Raw genomic sequence first — 22,573 nt, forward strand, 5'->3', positions numbered from 1 at the left:
TTTCACACACACCATGTACACACCCCGACACACATGTGCTAGTTTCCAGCTGGGAGAAGGGGAATCCAGCCTTGTGTTATCTTTTCCAGTCAGGGTAACTAGGAGCGGGATGAGGTGTTCCCACAAAAATATACACCTCTTCCTCTCTCTCTACACACACACACACACACACACACACACACACACACACACACACATGCACACACACACACACCCTTTCCGAACATCCCAAACTTCCACAGCAGTTTCCTCCTCGTTTTTGAAATTCCTGTCAGTTACCTCAGCAACGAACTGTTAAAAACCTGGCTCATACTAGAAACATGCAAATACACACACTGAGTACACGACCCGGTGTCAGAAACACACACACACACACACACACACACACACACACAATCCTCACTTTAGTTTTTACAGCCCAGTTAAGGTGCGTGAAACCGTCTCCAACCGCGAGACAACTCGATCTTATGGAAATGTTTATAAAAAAAGTCTAAAGTCCAAAATAAATTGGTGGGTGGACGGAGACTGAAAGACGAGGTGCAGGAGGGGTGAATGGGGTGAAACTGAGGGAGAGAAGGTATAAAATCACGAGGAAGAAATGAGAGAGAGAGAGAGATGTGGGTCAAGAGAGGTAAAGCTGAAAGTGGAAAGAGATGGAGGCAAAGAAAGAAGAACGTGGGATGTAAAAGTGAGAGGTTACAGTTTGGATCATGAGTGAAAAGACTGAGAGATGGAGAGACGATTTGAGAACAAAGCTGGGGAGAGCGGGTGAAAAGAGTTCATCACGGGAAAAGGAAGAGGAACGTCATGAAGTAGGAGGAGGCGAGAGAGTGAGCGGCGTGAGTTGAAAGGTGAGACGAGGGTAACTACCACAAATCAAGAGTAGAAGAAGACTGGATTCATTTTGGAAAATGAGGGAATTCCCCTTTAAACGCTCATGTGGGGTAGAGGCCAGCTCAACTACAGGCCTCCTCATCCTCAGCTTCATGTCTCTCTCCTCCAATTTAAGGGATTCTTGAACTTTTCTACTACAAAGCAAATTCTTTCCTCGTAAAACTGCATCTGTACTACGTCAGTAGGGTTTACGATCTTGTCTGTTTCTGAACTTTCCTTCTTCCTCGCGTTTCTTTTTTTTTTTTATCCTGGATGAGAAACTGCATCGGACATAAAGCTGCTGTTCCGTAACATTGTCTTCTGAAAGCGTTCGCAGTGGTTCAGTCTTCATTAGCGTGAACGCTCGACGTCTTTAGGCTGGCGGTTTTGTCTCCGCTGCCTCTGGCGGTGGCAGGCCAGCAGGTTCCCCCTCAGACGAGGAGTTAAACCAGGAGTCCATGTCTGCATGCTTTCAGTATTGTAATGACAACCCAGCCACTCTTTCGTGATGGATGCTCGCGTTGGGGAATCCACAGAGGCGAGGAGAAGAGCTCAAGGCTTAGGCTTGAATTTAGGAAATAAAAGTCAACTACAGAAATCTGGAAATAGTGGAGAACACAAAGAGAATCCAGGCTGAGCAGAAACCTGGACGACACACTCACCTGATCGCACAACAAGACACAGGTGGGAGAGGGAGAGGGCAGGAAGCAGCTGATTGGACGAGAGCCACGAGGAGCAGGGCTGTGGCTGACGAGGACGGAGCCACTGACTACACACGGTTGATTACCTCACCAAGACAGGAAATGACAAGCACACATAGACACAGGAGGGAAGAGCTTTCAAAATAAAACAGGAACTGACCAGAGTGAACTAAAATAGGACGAAGACGCTAAAGAAAAACGAGAAACACAACTAAGAGTCCGAAACTAGAGCTCCATAACTGAGACTCGACGCGGAAACGATCGACCGTGACAAATCCATCAGACCCATTCTCACGCCGGAGGTCGACGGAGTGGCAGTGAGAATGAGGCGGTGATAAATGAGGACGCCCGGGGTGAAAGAAGACTGGAAACAATAAACAGAACGATGGAAAGCAAAGAGTAAATGTGGTAAGAGAGAGAGGTGAGTTAAGATGACAAAAAAGACATTTGGCGAACGACAGAGGGCAAAGAGAAAAGAGGAGAAATGGGAAAATGAGGTGATTATGTGAGAAGGATCAGTGAAAGAGAAGACTGGGTTCATATGTGAAACAGAGGTCAAAAGAGGAGAAAAAAAGAAGACAGGTTGAAAAAAGGGAATGTGGAAAAGAGGAAAAGAAAGGTGAAGGGACAGAGACCGGAGAGATGGAATGACAGCGATGAGAAAGAGGGAGAGAGAGAATATCACAAAGATGGGATGAATCAGAAGTTGTGGTAAAGGAGAAAATTACAGTGACTGGAGGCTGAGGGGAAGTAAAACAAGACACTAAACTACGGCTGAAACAGAGAACAGACAGGAGAGAGAGAGAGGGAGAGAGAAAGGGAGAGAGGGAGACGGAGAGAGAGGGAGTTTTTCCTTGTTCTGAATGTTTTCTTTTGAGTCCTTCAGCGGTTTGTTTGGGGGGAAACTGTCCTGCCGAGCCAAACTGGTTTAGCGTGTGATCTGAACCGCGGGAGGACAGAATGAGAGCGGATGATTACGACGCCGGGGTGACAACTGCAGACTTCTACTGCAGGCGGCAGAAAACACCTCTGAGTGCAGCATCAGCAGCGAGTGAGCCGGTAAACGCGGCTTCTTTACCTCGGTTTGGCCCAGAATCCAGACTGAAGACGTGAAGGCGGCCGGGCCTGGTACCTGCTGTCAGTGAGCAGAGACGGTTGCAAATGGCGGACCTAAGATGAGACGTTCCTTCATTAAATGATGACACTGTGTTACTGCAGCCGAGGGACAGCAGAAATGAAGAAACATGAATACAAACAAGCAGTAAGGAACCACGAGTCACGCCAACTTTACTTCCAAAGCACTAAATCACAACAGGAGTCATGACCCAAAAGTAACACAAAGCCAGAAAAGGTACAAAATATTGACAATATGACGCTAGCAGCAGAATGCACATGGACTTGGACAATAATGATCTCACCATTCAAAGGAACAGCTACCTGGGTGGATTATCTCCACTTCTATAGGAGAAAATAATATGTATTTTTTAAACACCTTTCCATCGTCGACCCTGGGTTTCGATTGTGTGACGATGGCTGCTGTTTGGTTTGTGGAGCAGGTAACCGCTGCCAGAGGTGATGTTTCATCTGCTGTCATTTGTCTGTTTGTTTGCAACAAAAAACCATGAGGCCGGCTTGGTGGAGGCGTGCAGCAGCATTTTAATCACATGTGTTTAACACACATAAAAATGTAGAAACATTGGGTTTGGCTGGCGGCGGCTCAGTTGGCGCCCTCCTGTTTAGGACTTGACGATGGTCAGGAGGGTGAAGTTGCGCTGTCTGGATCGCTGTCTTTGTTTGTGCAGCTCTCGTGGTCAAAAAGTACTATTTTCATATCATCGTTGAAATCATTACTGCCACAAATACCCAGACAGGGTTTAAGGTCTGAACCAGCGAACCCTCCTCAGATGTCTCTGAGATGGATGCATGTCCAGGAGCAGAACAGATGGTCAGACCCTGAAGGTCAGACCCTGAAGAAGGTTGGACCCTGAAGAAGGACGGACCCTGAAGGTCAGACCCTGAAGAAGGTCAGACCCTGAAGAAAGTCAGACCCTGAAGGAGGTCGGACCCTGAAGGTCAGACCCTGAAGGTCAGACCCTGAAGAAGGTTGGACCCTGAAGAAGGATGGACCCTGAAGGTCAGACCCTGAAGAAGGTCAGACCCTGAAGAAGGACGGACCCTGAAGAAGGACGGACCCTGAAGGTCAGACCCTGAAGGTCAGACCCTGAAGAAGGTTGGACCCTGAAGAAGGATGGACCCTGAAGGTCAGACCCTGAAGAAGGTCAGACCCTGAAGAAAGTCAGACCCTGAAGGAGGTCGGACCCTGAAGGTCGGACCCTGAAGAAGGTCAGACCCTGAAGAAGGTTGGACCCTGAAGAAAGTCAGACCCTGAAGAAGGACGGACCCTGAAGGTTGGACCCTGAAGAAGGACGGACCCTGAAGAAGGACGGACCCTGAAGGTCAGACCCTGAAGGTCAGACCCTGAAGAAGGTTGGACCCTGAAGAAGGATGGACCCTGAAGGTCAGACCCTGAAGAAGGTCAGACCCTGAAGAAAGTCAGACCCTGAAGGAGGTCGGACCCTGAAGGTCGGACCCTGAAGAAGGTCAGACCCTGAAGAAGGTTGGACCCTGAAGAAAGTCAGACCCTGAAGAAGGACGGACCCTGAAGGTCCGTCCCTGAAGAGGGTCAGACCCTGAAGAAAGTCAGACCCTGAAGAAGGATGGACCCTGAAGAAGGTTGGACCCTGAAGAAGGACGGACCCTGAAGAAGGTTGGACCCTGAAGAAGGACGGACCCTGAAGGTCGGACCCTGAAGAAAGTCAGACCCTGAAGAAGGTCAGACCCTGAGGAAAGTCAGACCCTGAGGAAGGTTGGACCCTGAAGGTCCTTCCGCTCCTGCTGTTTTTTCACCTTCTGCTATACGAATGGAAGCAGCCTCCTCACCTGCGTCTCTACTCATTGTACGGAGAAGGAGTGTGATGAGGCCTTCTCTCTCGTTGTCGTTTTTAAAGGGATGACATTCCCAACTTTATTGACAAAAAAAATAAAACTACTTATCTCACATATCTGTCAACTGGCTTTGGCGTCTGTGTTCCCAGAGTCTCAATGTTGTTCCAGCCTGTGTCTGAATGTTCCTGTGACATTCAGTTTCGACTTTGGTTTTTCTTTTGTCTTCACGATCATAAAACTATTCATCCGTGTGACATCACTGCAGCCTACATGGTCCGAACGCTGGGCTGTCATGAGAAGAGGAGACGTCTGGGACTTGATGGTGCATCACAGGGGAGGAGGTTTTACAAGCGTTAGCACACAAGGGGGTCAGGTGAGATGTAAAGAAATGGCTGATGATGACCTGCTGCTCTGTGACGCTCCCTCTGACGGCCCTGCTGCTCCCAGGTACAAAATCTCATCTTCAGCAGCCCGACGGAGCTCCGGCTGGCTCAACCCTTCAGCGTTAGCTTGTTAGCACGTCATAATCATCACAGCAATAAAAGCCCAGGATACGGTGCTCTTGCAAAATAACGCTGGAGGAAAACACGAAGGCGACGCTTGATGTATGAAACTTCGCACAACATGTTGCAATGTCCTGGTTGGACAGCAAATGTTTGAAAGTAACAGTTGTATAACTTTACAACTGTTCACTGAAACACATTTGCCGTTCTCAGCGTGGAGGTGGCCACTAGCTAGCTGGACAGTTGTTGCCAGGGAGACTTTGAACAGCATGTAAAACGTTCACCTGCCTGCACCGAAGTCATCGCCGTTTGCATTGTCCACAAAGACAGTTTAAAGATGGAGGGATGGTTGGCTGCCGAGTAATTCCACTCATCACTGCAGCATTTTACCGGTGTCCAACCTGCCCGGTTCTCTGTGACAGCCGTTTCCTCCGACAGCTCACAAATTACAGCAATTAATGTCATTATCATCCACTTTTCACTTGAATTGGTGTATTTAAGGCTCATTGTGGTTTACTGCACTAGTTGCTCGAAAGAAAAACAGAAAAATCAGGTCAGAAACTGGGTGGAGCAGGAAGCAAGTTGAAGAAGGACGTGGACAGTGAGGAAAGAACAAAGACAACTCATCGATTAATGTATTAGATGGATGATAGAAGACAATTAGAACAGAAAACATCCTCCAGATTCTCTCACTAAGGTCGCTGCTAAACTATGTGGCTGAAACATATCTGACAACTCTGAATTCATAGCTTCTTAATGACTTCTGTCTTTAGATTCTGATCTTTTCTCCAGCGCCACAGTCAGATGTTCCCATGACAGCGCTGTTTGTGATGTGGTTTTCTGAGAGAAGTTGTGGGATTGCAGCTCAGTGTTGCCTTTGTTCTGGCACCATATGAGACGGCTCTGGCTTTCATACATAACACAGTTTTGCGGGTGCAAAGCCACTTGAACCATTTTGATCAGAATATCAGAGCCAATTAGCGGCGCACAGATCAGCGAGAGACATTCATCGGCATCTGGAGTTCCACCCGCCAGGACTGAAATATTCAAACCTGGTAGAGAAACAATTTGTGAGTTGTGGCTCATTTGTTCTACAGAAAGCTTTGGATATCTGTATAAATATATACTTGTTAGCACCTGCTTTGCCTCAGCATACAGCTACAAAACATGGTGGCTACCAGCCGACAACTTGGGCTCGTCTCACTCGCGTAGAAGCTTCGGTGGAGGGTTGAGGGAACGATGAGTGTGAGGAGACGTGCGAGGAGTGCTTAAGTATTCTGCGTGTGTTTGACAGCGCAAGGCAGTTTGGTTGGGAAGTTCCTCTCAGTAGATGCTTCGACGTTTGAGATGCATGGAAAAGAGAGACTCCCACAGTGGAAACAGTCGTCCTCCAACCAGTACAACACATCTTCTCAGCACAATCTACTTTGTTTAAGGCCCAGAACCCCTCCTGTTGCTGCTGCATCGCCTCACATGTCCACAAATCCTGTTAAGCGAGTGAGAAACGGCAGCTACCGCCGCCACTCACAGGCCAACCAAAGCCTCCTGTGCTGTCGTCTATCTAACATCCAACCAAACGCTCCCTCCACCTCTGTATCCGGGTCTGCTTCCCATTTTATCAGTGTTAAATAACTACCACCTGCTGTGGTGATAATTACTGCAGCCACTGAATCCCATCAGGCACTTCTATGTCATGTTCATCACTTGAATTCACGACCTGTCTGCTTCTTGTTCAGGAGAGGACAGGCAAGCCCATTCTGAGCACCAGTTTAGTTCATTTGTTCCACATTAAAGTGCCACTCCACCTCAGTCCAACAGGAAAACTGCCCAGGAGTTCAACATGTGACGCATCACCGCTAATTTCCAGCGCTCGTCCCTAGAAGGACTTGAACTCAAGGAGATGTTTTTTTCACGGCTGCATCTCTTCGTTACGACTCCAGAACGCAGGAGAGAACTGCCTTACAGTCACGTGTTTGTCGAGCATGTAGATGGTTAAAGAAGACGCGGATCACACCGCCGACCACCCGGAGGCCTTTAAACTGACAATTTTTGCGCAGGTTAGCTGTCGGTAGCCATCAATCTCCGTTAGCTTCAAGCTAAATATACATGGCTGGCTCTTTCTGCATTCTGGACTGACAAAGACGAAATGCAGGAGGAGAAAAAAAATATCTTCATGAGTTCAAGACTCCTATTAATGAGCACTTGAAAGTAGAAAAATACATATTTTGGGTGAATAAAAAATCCCTTTAAAAGCAACCTTTAGTTTTCCTTCTGTCCTCACTTCGTGCAGCGTGCGTCACGGCGCACTTTCTGTCCAACCTTGACGTGAACACAAATACGGTTTCTAAATCGTCATTCGAACTCTGTTGTGATCCTGTGGCCTCCAGCAGCAGTTGTAGGTCCATCTGTGAATGAGTGATTCTGTTCAGTTGGTGGAGCCACAATTTACAGTTGCAATGACATGCAGTGGTTACATAATCAGCTGCTGGTTTAATACATTCAGCATTAAATGAAGCGATCAGCGCGGTCTTGCATGTCTCGCTGCAGGAGTTTTCCATGTGCTGTGTTGCCACATGGACTCCAGAGGAGCTGACAGCGCCTGCAGGGTCGGCTCTGATGCTGGCGCGCAGCAGCTTATTGCATAAGTCAGGACCTCTTTTGTAGACAAAGGGAGGAAGATCCTCAACCTGCTGGGCCGATGATGCTGGACCAGACACCAAAATAGGTCAGTGTTTGTCTTCAGGAAGTAGGTCTGGGGGGCAAGCATCACTTCTTGGTTGGAGATCAGGCTGGGATTTGGAAAAAACCTGTGGTAAAAAGCAGCCTTTGTACAAAGAGTGCATTTTAGGGATCTATGAGTCAGGATTCCCCCAGAGCCCCATTGATCCTGAGATTTAATGGAAATATCTGCATGGGCCTCCCTCCCCAGCTCCTGCAGTCCTAATGGAGCGTCCTCTGATTCGCCAGCCCTGCAGAGGTCCACGTGCATGGACGTCTTTCCTTTATCTCATGGTAAAACAGCGTGATATTCAGCGCGCTAAAACCGCACAATTCTCCTCAAACACAATGTTTTGGGGTTCTGTTGGTCAGGATTCAGATGTGAGGATGAAACAAAAAAAACAGCAACCCCCCCCCCCCCCCCCAAAAAAAACAAAACAGAACTATGTACTTTTTTTTGGACGTGTTTATTTTTTAAAATTATTTTATAAAACAGAACAGATTCATTTACAGGCAACCCACAGTTTTATTTTCTTTAAATATAAACACAAACATTTTCTACACAGAGAAACAGAAACAGGATCCCTGTCGGACGGATTTAGAAGCATCACAGTGAAACTCCAGGGAGAACCCTGGTTCTAATTTGTTGTTATATGACTGTTGAGAAAATGCCCATTGAATTATTCCAAAATGTTGTGTGTCTCGTTTTGTTTTTTTTTTAGTTCGGATAATTATTTCCAAAAGCCCAAGAGTTATTGTACGACTTTTTAAAAACGCCTGTCCCTCTGATGTTCTTTGTGTGTCACAGTAAATAAAACAGGAAAAAAGACACTTGTTCGGTGTCAGAGGAAAAGAATGTGAAATGCAGATGTAGAGGAGTTTCTGATTCTCGCTCCTGATAGTCGGAGCTCCGACTGTAACGGCTTCATCCTCCGAAGGAAACGTTCGGAAAAATCTACTGCTGCTTTGTTTTCCTCAAAGAGGCGGCCACAAGGAACAGTGTGGTGAATAGAACTGGTTTCATTGTACAAGATAGTTGATTTTCTTCTACTGTTCCATGTATAAAAACGTATTGTCTGCGGGCCTAATGCAGAACAGATGCAGGGCAAATGCACGGAGAGACTTCTGCATTTCGCTCTCGCTGTATGTAAACTGCATGGTGCGACAGGAGCGAGATGTCTGCCGTGGCAGCAAATCTTCATTTTCTCAGCGCAAACTAAACCACAAATTCCAGTTTAAATTTCCAGCCAAACAGTAAATAAGTCCTGCGAAAGGGAAGGAAAGTCTGTCGTCTGCTGATGTCACCAAGTGGAAGAAAGGAGACCCAGAGATCTGTACAATTATTTTTTTGAAGGCAAGTTTATATTACAAATCATTTTAGAGGAACATTAAAAAGAGACGTTTTCATATTTGTGTCATTTTAGAAAAAGAATAGCTTGACAGTTTGACAAAGTGATTTATAGTAGAAACATAATTGGTAGCAGTCTTATGGTTGTGTGGAATTAGCGTAACTTGGCATTAAAAACTGAAAGCAGCTTGATTTTTCCAAAATTAAAAAAATAAATAAAAAAAAATCCCTCTAAAGTTTGCTGACTCAGCTCTGGTGTTCTTTTGTCAAACGCCAGTCGGAGTCAACAACTTCTCTAACAAGTTGGACTTTGTGCTTTTTCTTTTGAATTATAAAGAAACTCCGGCCTGCTGCTGCTGCTGTCATCATGCTAAGCTAAGCTAATTGTGTCAGCGCTCCATGACGCACACGCATGAGATCTGCATCCATCTTGAACATTTTTTTTTCCCCCCTAAAATGTCAAACTGTTCATGGAAAAAAAATGGAAAACTAAGAATTGAAATCAACAACAACAACAAAACAAAACACTAAATTCTGTACAAAATAATATTTAGAATTACGGACGTTTGTTGTTGTTTTTTCTTTTATAAGTAGTATATACAGCTGAAACGTTAGACCCAGTGCAAAGAGAACATTTCTCACGCCACGTGCTCCTTCACATACTGCCAACAGGCATTCAAATATACATATATATATACATATATATATATACATATATATATATATATATATACACACACACACACACACACACACACACACAGTAAATGGCTACATCAAACCAGGATTTCCAAAAGCCATTAAGACATATCAAATAGACTGTTGTAATCAGAGTGAGACGTTGGGAACCAGAGGTCATCTTCTGATCTCTGGCGGTTGCCTTGCATTCATTTGCCGCCCAGTAACGATGAATTTAAAGCATAAAATAAATACATTTTCATGATACAGAGCAAGGCTGTTTACAGAACAGCTTAACTTGAGAACTCAATCCTCCGCTTTTTGTTGAACTAAACCTTGCTGTTAAACTTGAAAAATTATATTTTGTTTAAACAAGTGGTATGTTTGTTATACCAGAGAGCTTTACTGGTTCAAAACCTCTGAATCATCATCATATTTGTGTTCGCCAAGTAGAAAATCAACTTTAAACTCTGAGATTTTGGCTTGAAGTTGGACATGAGGCCCTGTCATGGTCTGAGACGGAGAGGAAACAAGGCATAGCCTGCATCACGGTCAGAAAAAACAAAAAAAAAAAAAAAAAAACCCAACCCGGCTTGTAAAACATCCTGATCGTTTGTGGGAGACATCAGTGGTCTGTTCTGGGTTCGTGGCCAAGGCTTTCCCGGCAACAGATATGTGGAGGCCGGATCAAGTTCTCCCTACAAGTCTTTTTCTCTCCGTCCATTTCCCAAGATTATCCTTCATGTTTCTATTTCACAAAGACAAATTCATCTAAACTTCAGTGGAGATGAATTCTTGTCTGGTCCTGAGATGAAATGTCAAAAAGGGATGATTTTTTTTTTTTAATTCCCGTTTGTCTTGCGTGGTGTCGATTCCTCAAGTACATACAGTGCAAAAAAGAAATTCTTTTGCTTACATCATCTTACAATAATTTGCAGCCTGTTTACAACGGGTAGGGCTTAGCGTCTGCATGCCTGAGGACCATGAAGCCACCACGCAGTCCTTCCTCCAGTTGCTGATGAGGCCCTCCGGTTCATTCACGTCCGACGTGCTGACACGCTTCATATCCTACATTTAAGTTGAGATCTCTTTGTCAGTCGTGTGTTTTTGCAGTAAGCAGATGTTTAATGGGTTGGGCTCCACTGACCGTTCGTGTAAAGCACTTGCGAATGTTAATGTTGTTAAAGTGCGTGTCAGCACAAGTCTACTCGACACACGCTTCCTGCCTGTCATGTGATAACAGTACAAATACTCTGTTCAGTATGTGAGGAGGTACATTTCATAGTTTATCCAGTGATACAGGCACTGTAGTAGACGGCACTGCTAGCATCAGACAGAGCAGATATGAGAGGGCTGATTCCCTCGTCACACCCGCCAGCACCACTCATCACATCCCTGTTCATGTTACTACATAAGTTACTGCTGCTCAGCCCGGACAGGACTTTGGACCCGCCCCCACCCAGTCCATAGGCCTCCTCTCGATTCCTCCCGCCGTTAACATACTGGTCGAACTCATGCCTGTCCACCTCGGACCAAAACTCAGCAGAGGAAGACCCTAAATGGCCGTCTGACTCTGGATTGGAAGGGTCTAAGGCCACGTGGGGGAGGAAGGTAGACCTGGAGATGGAGGAGGATGAGCAGGAGGAAGGAGAGCTCTCAGGAGGAGGGGAAAGCTGCCCCAGGTGTGAAGGGGTGAACTGGGTAGAGTTGGGGGTGCCGCTCCCATACATTTGGCTGAAGTAGCCAACAGGAAGAGTACTCAGAGGAGCTTGGTGGGGTTTTATTGTCTCAGGAAGGCTGATGGAGGGCTGTGGGTAGGAGACAGACGGGGACTCAGGGGCAGGTGGGGGGCATTTTATGGGACTCCTCAAGGCAATGTGGTGACCGTGAGATGGATTCAACCTGGAAGTGACTGAACTAGACAAAGCTGGAGTGACAGAGCTCATGCTGGAAGCCATATTGGACTCAATGGAGGCCATTCTGGAATCGATTCTGGAGCTTCTGCCTGGACTAGAGCTCACAGCGACACTCATCCCTGAAGTCTGGTTGTGTGTAGCGACACCATGCATGGGGTTATGGTGACTGTGGTTGTTGTATGGGTGGTTGTAATGTGGGTTATGATGGTGAAGGTGGTGGTGGTAGCCACTCCAGCCACCCATCCCTGCCTCCTCCTGCATATGTTGGGGGAAAAACACAGATTCCCCTTCTTCCAGTACGTCCAGAGGGGACATCTCTGGGGTGGGCAGGCCGTAGCTCTCCATTTCTTGGTGTCCCGGTGCCTGCAGGTCCCTGAAGTGCCCCAGAGAGGGCAGCAGATGGTGGGAGGGGTGGTGGTGCGGAGGGTGGGTGCCTGGATGTCCATAAACAGAACCTCCAGAGACATTTTCTGTACCCAAGGGGTTGATGCCAGGCCCTAGTCCCAGGCCAGGCGCCCCACCCTGGGCTAGACTGTGAAGCAGGAGCCCCGGTTCAACCCGTTTGAGTTTCTTGGTGGTCTTTTTGCGGCGAGGCCGATACTTGTAGTTGGGGTGATCCTGGAGGTGCTGGATACGGAGACGCTCCGCCTCCTCCACAAACGGACGCTTCTCTGTAGCATTCAGAGCTTTCCATGACTGACCTGGGACACACAGAGAGGGCAGGTTCGTTCACAAACGATCAACCATCAAACATCCAGCACCTGGGCGACAGAAGAGAATCACTGCATGGCCTCGCTGCCCCTCGTTACAGACCCCACACCCAGCAGCCCCCTCTGCATCTCCATGAGGAGGGAGAACCTTTTAGAATCATTTTTGGGCCACAGACACATTAATTAATGTCTATCAATCCTCTTATCAACCAGCTGTTTGCTGGACAGAGACACAGAACAGAGAATAGAAACCATAACCTCCAAAAGTTACTCCTACTTAGGGGACGGCTAATAATCCAAGATCACATGGTAATTATCGTCTTATCTCAGGACAACACATTACTTATCTCAAGATGTAAGTTATCTGTTAAATTAACACATTGTCTAAAGAAATGAGCTCATTTATCTTGAGAAAACGCCGTTATAAACTTAGCATCTTCAGATAAAGGCAATGAAGAAGTTACGACGGGCTGCTTCTCCTCAGCTGCTGTGATATAACACGATCACACACACTTAAATGTACATACACACACATGTACTACGCAGTAGAAACAGTGATTATCGGGACAGCCTTTGAGATGCTGATGACATGAATTCATCCTGTGCTGCACCCACGGCCGAGTCAAGCGCCTCCCCATGAACGCAACCGTGGTTTGTCCCTCTGTTCCTGCTGCTGGAACAGTGAAGGAGCTGCTGGAACATTTATGATGATCCAGGCCGGCTGATGAAGAAGTATCACATATTCACAGAGCGTTTATTGGTCTCACCATCGCAGCTCAGATACGACACACCAACTTTATTCATAAGAAAAATCTCCAGCTGCAGCAGCAGAGTGAGAAGCAGGTTGGAGGAGAGCAGAGGAGAGCAGAGGAACGCGTCGTTTTCTTCTCTGCTTCTGCTTTTTGTCGTTTTGTTTCGTCTTTAATGAAGAATGAGGACGATCTGAAACAATCTCACATGATTAGAGACATCCCATCTATCAGCTGATCAGCACACGCAGACACACACCAGACACTTGAAAAACACACATGAATCGTATTCTGCAGCACACTCATCAATGCACAGACACACTAAGATTCTGCATGTTGACCAGAAGGTTTCATACACTTGGACATGAGTTTTCTAACATGAGCAAGAAGATTGTAATACTTGGTACAAGTTTGCTATGAACTTCGACACCATCGGAGCAGACACTAAAACACAGATTCGCTCCTGCTCGTTCATTTCTTCGAGGGTTACGTTCAGTTCCCTGATTCATTCCTGCTGTCCGTCCCAAACGAAGCCGAGTCTCTGATTTTAATGGACTCCGTCTATGTGTCTGTGTTTTCTTCCTCACTGGAGAAGAACAGTGGTTGTGGTCAGTTTGGATTCGCGTTCGTTACAGCGGATTTCATACGAGCACGCGGACGGACAGCAGAGCCACTAGCAGGGTGATGTCACTGACATCCTGGCTGGGAGTATGAATATGTTTTCACACACAGAAACACACAAGAAATTTAACAACTAACCAAACTAAAATGGTTTTACGTGAATCATTTCATTTCAAGCTATCTTGCTGCTTCAGAAAGAAGTTGACCCAAGACTTTTTTTTCTTTAATGAGAGGATGAATAAACAAGCAGCGAACTGGAAAATCGGGATTTATAACATAAACACACAATAAACCAATGAGAAGTGAGGCTCCGTGCAATGGGAAGGAATTCCTGAGATTTTGGAGTTAAATTATACTGTTCAGACTACATTACAACAAACTTTTGCTTTTAATCATATTTAGGTGATGGATGCTTTTTGACAGTTTTATTGAGGGAAGACTAAAAAAAACCCACATTGTATAGTCGTAAAAAAATGTGTATTTGTGGCACAGATGTTATTATTGCAGCTCTTTGTTTGCTCTTTGTGGTTTGTATTGTTTGCTCTACTGGCTTCAGTTCACACAGTCTCAGCTGTCCTGATGTGGTGGATTTCACACTTCAAAAAACTAAAAGACAGAAAAAGTCAAAATAAATGCGAAAACTGTAAGAGATCCAGGTCATGAATTTCCCCTCCTTTTAAAACTTGAAAAGCTGCTAATACATTTCACCGGTCTCCTCAAACTGGAGTTCTGCTGCTGTGAATGGGTTCCGCTGGCCTGTCCGTGTGTCTGTGTGTTGTTGTGCATGCTTGCTGCTCTGCTGGGAGTAATTTAGCGATCGCTTTGTATTCAGGATATTCTCCCTCGTCAACGAATGCAGTCATTTTATTAATTTTACAGTGAAACATTGGACCCTAATGATGTAATTGTAAAGTTATCAAAGCTTGTCAAGTGGCTGGTGTTGGCGACACACACACACACACACACGCACGCACGCACGCACACACGCACGCACGCACACGCACACACGCACACACACACACACACACACCTACATCTGTCAGTGTTTTTCTTCCATAAATAAAGAATTATGCTCAGGTGCAGACAGTTGGGGAGGGCTGTTGCCCAGGTGAGGGTCTTACCGAGCATCTTGCTGAGCACGGCGTTGTGCAGGTCAGGGTTCTGCAGGGCCAGGCGCTTCCTCTCATCTTTGGCCCAGACCATGAAGGCATTCATGGGCCTGCGGATCCTCTGCTCGCCCACCGCCGCCTTCCCGTCACCCACAGACAAAGCTCCCGTTAGATCTGGACTCCCTGAACTGGGTGTCAGAGATATCCGCGGTTCTGCCCGCCTCATGTTTCCAGCTTCAACAGCATCAGGAGAGCTGCAGTCTCCAGAGAGGCTCTGCTCAAAACCCATTTCTGAATCAGAGGCAGGACTTGGGGTCCCGGAGGCCCACGGACCCCCAAGAGACACCTGGCTGGGATGCAGAAGAGTCTCTCGAGACAAGTTGGACTCGGTTAAATTCATTCCACAAGTGTATTCTTTTACTTTGCTTTTAGTCCAAGAGAAATTCAGCAAACGTCTGTCTCAGTTTGTTGGGTTGCAATGTTCTGGAAAAAAATGGTGAGTCAAAATGTTTCAGATGGCAACGATGAGAATGATGAGGAGAGGAATTTGATGGATTTGGCACACAAATCCCAAAGAAAAACATGGAGATCTGAGAGGAGAGAGAAGAAGAGAAAGAAAAAAATGAAAACAAACTGTGGTCAAGGATATTCCCCTGAAAATGTTCCACAATGACTCTTTCTTCTCTGGACTTTTTTCTCTAAAAAGACAACAGTTCTTGTTTGGAGTGTGCGGTGCAGCGGTTTGTCCAACACTCGATTCCCGTCCGTCACTCACGCTGTCTGACTCACTGTCTCTCTTCTGTCTGTGCTGCTTGAAAGTTTTGAAACTTGTGGCCAGACTTAACCGACCCACGCTATGTATATATACCCCGCCCTGACCAATCAGATAAATATAAAGCCGGGATTTTAACCAATCAGATGCCAGGCGGGTGCAAAGGGGGACGGGACGAGTGGATGTGGAGACAGAAAAGAGGAGGGAGGTCTAAAACTTTGCCTCCCCCTCTTTCCTCCTCGGTGACCACCATCGTTTCCTCCCCCCTGAAATCACACACACACACACACACACACACACACACACACACACACACACACACACACACACACACACACACACCCTGTCCGCCTGTACAGGGAGATTTAATCAGAAAGGTTCCATTGTTTCTGCCCAACTGAGAATGGAGCTTCTCACACACATCAATACACACATTCATCACACACATTCATCACACACACACATTAGCACACACACACACATGCATTCATACATGTACTGATACACAGCGACGACATGCGTGAGTCGCATACACTGAAATGACAGCGTTAGTTTGTTTACAACTAGCAATAAAACATGAATACACACATTCAGTTCTACATGGGATGATATAGGCTCAGTGTGTGTCTGTATGTGCGTGTGTGTGTGTGTGCGTGCAAGTGTGTGAACGTGTGTGTGTGTGTGTGTGTATCTGAGGGTACGTCAGTGGTGCAGAGATGACCACAGTCACAACCAGAGTGATTAGTGGTTGAGCTCAGCAACAACTAACTGAGAGTGAGGGAGTGAGAGAGCGAGAGGGGGAGAGAGAGCGGGAGGCATACAGGGTGATTAGACGCTGGGGTGGGGTGGGATGGGGTGGGGTGGGGGCTGGAGGAGATGGGGTTCAAGCCTATTGTCTCCCAGCATTAATGTTCAACTGAAGCAGCAGCCAGTTTCTTGAGTTCAGCGTGATACTGCAGCTCAAATACACCCCAGTGACTGCAGATGTACTTTCATTAACGTCTCCCAAAGCATGTTTGATGGAATTCTGCTGCATGGACACAGCAAAATTCAGAAAACTCCAGATGAATTGATAGTTTTATGGGGAAAAGCACAGAATTCAAAGCAGAGTGCAGCCATTCACCATTCGAATTTGAATGCGATTTCTTGGGTTGAGTCCTTAAAGGTTGATTGTGATATTTCTGCCTGTCATTTAACATACAGTACATTCCATTCCTGCGAAGCCCAGCGCTCCGCCAGCGGCCTGTGAATGTGCTGCCACTGCAGCTCGACGTGGACAAGCACAAGCACATACACATTCTTTACAAGGTGGGACAGACGGAGGCCACGGCGGCTGCAGGAGCTGAAATCTCAAAGTAACAATGCCAACTTTTTTTTGGGGGGGGGGGGGGGTAAACTCTCTGTCCATGATAGTTAGAGCCAGAGAAGCAGACAGAGACCCCTCCCTCCTCTCTGGACCCCAGACCCCCATTGAATGGCTGTCTTATATGTTAGCTTAGCGGCAATGGATGTTAGCAGTCGGGCAGTTGAGAGGGAGGTCTCTGAGGTCATCAAATACGATCCTCCAAACTGGCGAACAGAACGAGATGTTGTGATTTTCCAAACCCGGCGCTCCTTCCTCCGCCTCCTGGCCCATCTCCCTCTCAGCTTCCCCAGCCTGCAGCTCCTCCTATTCTGCTTCGCAAGGACGTGCTCAACCTCGCTAATAAAGTCAGCCGTGATTAGCAGCATCGTTTCAGCTATGATGGAGTTTTAGTGGCGCTGCGTCAAATCAGCGCGCCCTGCCAGGAAAGCAGGTCTGCTATGACTAAAATAATCACAACTGGTCATTTTCAACAAGTTTGTTTTGTTCACAACAAATGTTAAACACACCTCTAGTTCTATTAATGCAGGCAAAAAACTGCTTTTTGGCAAAATCTTGTATTTAAAAAAAAGTTGTTGTCTTCTTTAAAACCAAATCCATCCCGGTGAGATAATAACGAGTGTGTTTGTGCGACGCGGCGACTAGTGATGCGTCTGGCCAGCAGCTCTGACATCAGTCATGGTGGGCCTCAGAGGAGCGCGCCACTTGGGGGGGTGGACACCCTGATACATTTTTGTGTTTTCCTACAAATGCACATTTTTCCATCTCCATCTTGAACTCGGCTGTTTACTTTGTGAATTTGAAAAGAAAAACTCTTTTAAGTGAGACATTCAAACAAATTCTTCAGCTCAACAACCTCTGGGGATGAACATTATACATGTGTGTTTGTCTGTCTGCCAAGGACATGCCCCCCACCCACCACCCCCTCCCTCCAAAATAATATAATGATCCTGCAACCCCCCCCCCCCCTACACACACACACACACTCTCACACACACACTTTCCTACCCACGCCCAGCTCCAGGGGAGACTGCCGTGGCGTCTCCGAGCCTCCTGCTTGACCACCAGGAACTCCTCCCACTCACTGCCGCTGTCCCGGCTCCTGTGTGTGTGTCTGTGTCACAGTTTATATGAGTGTAAGTGTTGGGGTTTATATTTGTATGGCTAGAAACATGTATTTAAGTCATAATTTCAGCAGAAACCACCTACTTCTAGCTGTTTGTTTGTATGAACCTAATATATTTAGCACATTACAACCACATATTCCAGCCTGTTCAATTTACATCATCGTGCTTTTGATTGTTTTCGAATGTTTTTTAATCATCGGAATTTGAATTTGAGGTCCTGACTCATGCGCGATCTTTCACCCGCTCAGGTTTACTGGGTTGTCCAGTGGCTGCTCGCCTTTGCATGGACAATAAAGCTGTGTGGACACAAAGATTTAATTTCAGAGGTTTGATGGTTTCCAACTGTTATTCTCGCTCTAGCAGCTCAGCGTGCTGCAACTAAAAGTTAAAAAAACAACAACTCTCATCCCTTTGGAAAGTGAACGGTTTTCACATTAAGTGTCAGTTTCTGTCTGAGCCCACCGCAGGTCTGATTTGAGGAGGCCGTCCTATGTGCAGGATTTGTGACATCACAAATATTTTGGACGCTGATGCTGGTCCAGTATTCAAAATGTACAAGTTTGAAGTCTCCGGGTCCAACAGGACAGCAGAGAACCAACTTTATGGAGACGTAAGTTTGACTCCAGTGGTTAAACATGACAAGTGACAAATATCTGGATTTTCCTGGAATCTGGAGTTTTTAAGCAGGAGAAGGTGCTCCTGAATGTGGGATTGTAGCTGTTTGTCTGCACAAACAATGTCAGACACACGTCATATTCATCAGATTGTTGCATGTGTGAGCAGTGGACCGATAACTGAGCCCGTTCTTATTATTTACACTCGGTGCAGTCCTCTTTCACACTGGCATGTCGCGTATGATGACTTTGTTCCTGACCTGATTTTTGAGACTCGGGACTCGTTTCCAACCCGGCCCAAACTCTGGGATCCATCACTGCTCCGGAGCAGCTGTCTGACCTCCAGATGAACGTCAGGTTTGTCAGATTTTGTTGTCGGCCATCTCTTAATTCAGATTCAGAAAACTTAAAAACCTTTTTTGTCTCAGTGGGAGGAGCACGGTCACGAGCTGTTTCAGCGACTTCAGTGCTTTTTCTCTCTAGGCCAAGAGAAGAGTGTCAGAAAGAGTCGCGGTGACATTTTGAGGCCTAAGAGCCGGGGCTGGTCGAGCGGTGGCCGCAGCACGAGTCTCCCTCCCGTCGTGACAGACTTAACGGGAGCCATGTTGCTTCAACAACTCCTTCCTGAACAACAATTCATTCACCTTCACCAGCTCCTTCTTCCTTGAAGCTTTAAAGCAAACCTTTATTGACAATCTTCATCAGCCAGAACGGTTCGTAGGTGCCCACAAAGCTACGATCTGTTCAGACAGTGTCAGTTCTATCATCAGGCAGTGTATTTCTGGCTTTAGGGTGTGGCAGCTTTGTGATTGAGGAGTCAAAGAGCAACATTTCAACCACGAAATATTCCAAAATATCTCAGGTTGCAAAATATCAGGATGGTGATGACCAGGACGTGCAACTAAAGGCTTCAAAACAGGAATCCACAAACCATTCGCTGATGTCATCGCCTTCTTACAGACAGCCTTGGGTACCTCTCAATAAGGCATTCCCTTCCAAAGTACACAAAAGTCACTGTTCTTTTTTAACTTTGGTAAGTGACACAATGAGATAATGCAGTCGGGGGGGGGGGGGGTTAGGGATTTAGGGTATTATGGACTCAGCAGAGGAAACAGCGCCACAGCGTTCTTCACCTCCACCTAGTCTGCTCCTAAATCCAGGCTTCATATCACCTAATGTCCTGTGCACCGACTGGATGTCTCTGTAAGAAAACAAGGATGTGTGTGTGTGTGTGTGTGTGTGTGTGTGTGTGTGTGTGTGTGTGTGTGAGTATGTGTGTTCGTACATGCACGCGTGAGACACTGTCGTGGAACCACACCTTTGCCACAAAGGAAATTTGGCAGCAACTGCAGACTTTGTGGCGAGAAAGAAAGAAAGAGAGGGAGAGAGAGGGAGAGAAAGAGAGAGAGAGCGAGAGAGAGAGAAGGAGGGAGATGGCAAGTAGGACATTTTCCCCACAACTCCTCATAGCGCACACACACACACACACACACACACGCACACAGACAGACACACACACACACAACCACACACCACCAAACAAACACAAACAAACATGCACATTCTGGACAAGAAACCAAGACACAATGGCATCATAATGTGTGTGTGTGAGTGTGTGTGCGTGTGTTTATGTGTGGGAGAGGTCATGTTCACACACCGTGCTATTTTAAAACATGCTGAAAGAGGGAAGTGTGTGTGATGATGGATGACACACACACACACACACACACACACACACACACACACACACACTATTAACACAGGTCACTGCGGGAATCCCCCACCACTATCACACCCTGACACACACACACAGGTCCTTGTGCTACCCCGCTCGTGGGGACCATCAGTGACAGCCCCCTCTCCTACTTTACCGCCATCGTGGACATCTAAGCCCAGCCTAAGTCTGAACCAGCCCACAGCCCTCACAAGCCTCAGCCAGACACTTAAACTTGTGGGGTCCTGCATTCTGGTCCCGCAAATCACAGCAGACCTCACAATTATATAGCATACTATGCTGCTGGGTTTGGGACCCCACAAAGATAGTCCATCACCCCTCCCCCCTTCACACACACACACACACACACACACACACACACACACACACACACACACACACACACAGCTAGTCAATCCCATAGTTGCATCAAGTACAACAATGAATCAACGGTTGACACAAACACACGTCTCACACTCAGGCCTTGTTATTCTCTTGTTGCTATGGGATTTCTTTTTATTTCATTACGTACAGAAACATCTGTATCAGCATCTGTCCACACTAAATGCCATTCGCCATCCCCTCTCTCACCTCGCAGATTTGCCCTCCGAAGCACAATCACGCTAAATCTGTCTCCCAATTCAAAATGTGTTTCTCATGGTATCGCTGTTCCCTCCTGCTTCAATCAGTCAGTGATTCTCCACACTAATTTGTTCCCCAGCTCACCAACAGGAGACATTTTCCCCTCCTGCATCACTTCTTCTCCAGAATGCAGGAAGAGCCGGCCACGTACCTGAGGCGCACGGAGACTGACCAGGTGGATTGTGATTCATGACCTGTCTTTTTGATTAAATAAAGGTTAAATGGACTTATAAATAAAATGTTGGTTATGATGGAGCTTGGTTTTACTGAAAAAGCGAAACAAACTAATTTCCACGATGCCCAACAAGAATATCCAAGTGCCCTTGAAGCACCCGTGGTTCTACCGGCTCCCCGTCTCTGGATGGGGGCATTAACTCCACGTCCGGATCTCCATGACGCTACTTCACCTTCCAGCTTCTGCTGGATTTGTGAGTAAACCAGAGCCAGTCAACATCTGGTCCAACTGTCTGTCTGTCTGCGTCTATTCTCAGCGCTGCAGCAGAGCTTATCATTTATTTTCCTGTAATTAATGCGCTGCAGCACCGCAACACAATATACGACCTTTCCCACCGAACACGACGCCTCTGTTCCCAACACTTGTTGTTGTCTCTCCTATCCTGTTGTCCTCTCCTCTCTCATCGCCCCTGTCATTTTCCCTTCTTCTTCGGGGAATTCTCACGAGAGTTCTGGCAACAGCGCCGCCCCCTCGACAGCCCGATCTTTCATATTTGTTTGTCATTATTTTATAATCGTGTCCAATCTTACAATCAAGCTCCCATTTAGCCCTCACCACCCATGTCTCCCTCTCAGTGCAGCACTGCTCAGAAAGTAAAACTCCCATGACTTCTCAGTAGTGCATGCATGTGCACACGCAGACACAAAGGAAGGTAGCGGCAAGGGTTAGGAGATAGGGAAGAGGTGCATTCTGGGAAAGTGACCTGTGGGCCGTGTCATGTCATGGTCCTGATTACATGAGTCATCTTTTTCTGAGGGTAGATCAGTGACTGCATGTCTCGAGTTGTGAACTCACAAATGGAAGTTCCTGAGTTCAAATTCTGGCCACCGCCGTTCACGCCATCACACTGGTGACCTTGTTTTTGAGGGAGACGCCACTCGAACTGATGAGTTATCTGTGTAGTGACTGAACCGCAGCGACGAACGGGCTTCTGTAAGGAAGAAGCACAAAAATTTTACATTTTAACAATGGGATGAATTGGATGCCAGAGGGACTTTACTCCTCACACCCAGAATCAGAGACTAGTTCCATACGGTCGCTTTAAAAGCTGATCTTCCTCGTGAACGCCGCTACCTCCCGATGCAGCCTGGATGTCCCTGCAGCAAAGATTTTGCCAAAACTGATAAAAGTGAGAACAATAACCGACATTATTCAATGTTCTGGATCAGTGACAGGTTCTCTTATCGTCATTAGCCTCGTGTTGAAAACGTCGCAAAGGTTCTCAAATGTTTGA

The 22,573-nt window shown here is 46.7% G+C and overlaps 1 protein-coding gene across 2 annotated transcripts; it reads right to left on the minus strand.

Annotated features, from left to right (window-relative positions):
• Positions 1-8,207: 8,207 nt before the first annotated feature.
• Positions 8,208-22,287, minus strand: sox18 (SRY-box transcription factor 18). 2 transcript variants are annotated; one of them, XM_086213072.1, is made up of 3 exons: positions 22,135-22,287; positions 14,885-15,462; positions 8,208-12,384 (listed from the first exon to the last, which is right to left on the minus strand). In XM_086213072.1, exons 2-3 carry the CDS (start codon positions 15,270-15,272, stop codon positions 11,054-11,056), a joined length of 1,719 nt encoding a protein of 572 aa, XP_086069198.1. In that variant the 5' UTR covers positions 15,273-15,462; positions 22,135-22,287; the 3' UTR covers positions 8,208-11,053. The 2 variants fall into 2 exon arrangements, with proteins under 2 accessions (XP_086069198.1, XP_086069197.1); XM_086213071.1 differs by lacking the exon at positions 22,135-22,287 and having other exon boundaries at positions 14,885-15,695.
• Positions 22,288-22,573: the final 286 nt, after the last annotated feature.

Source organism: Aulostomus chinensis, chromosome 9 (genome assembly GCF_037954235.1).
Source record: "Aulostomus chinensis isolate RoL2024-O1b breed Wild chromosome 9, RoL_Achi_v1.0, whole genome shotgun sequence".
In the NCBI taxonomy this organism is placed as follows: domain Eukaryota; kingdom Metazoa; phylum Chordata; class Actinopteri; order Syngnathiformes; family Aulostomidae; genus Aulostomus; species Aulostomus chinensis.

What these genes read in the sequence shown, in the direction of transcription:
- sox18 (XM_086213072.1), bottom strand. Translation starts at nt 15,272, where the DNA reads ATGAATTTAACCGAGTCCAACTTGTCTCGAGAGACTCTTCTGCATCCC. An exon ending in CGTGCTCAGCAAGATGCTCG is followed by an intron (nt 12,385 to 14,884) that starts GTAAGACCCTCA and finishes TGTGTGTCCCAG; the next exon opens with GTCAGTCATGGAAAGCTCTG.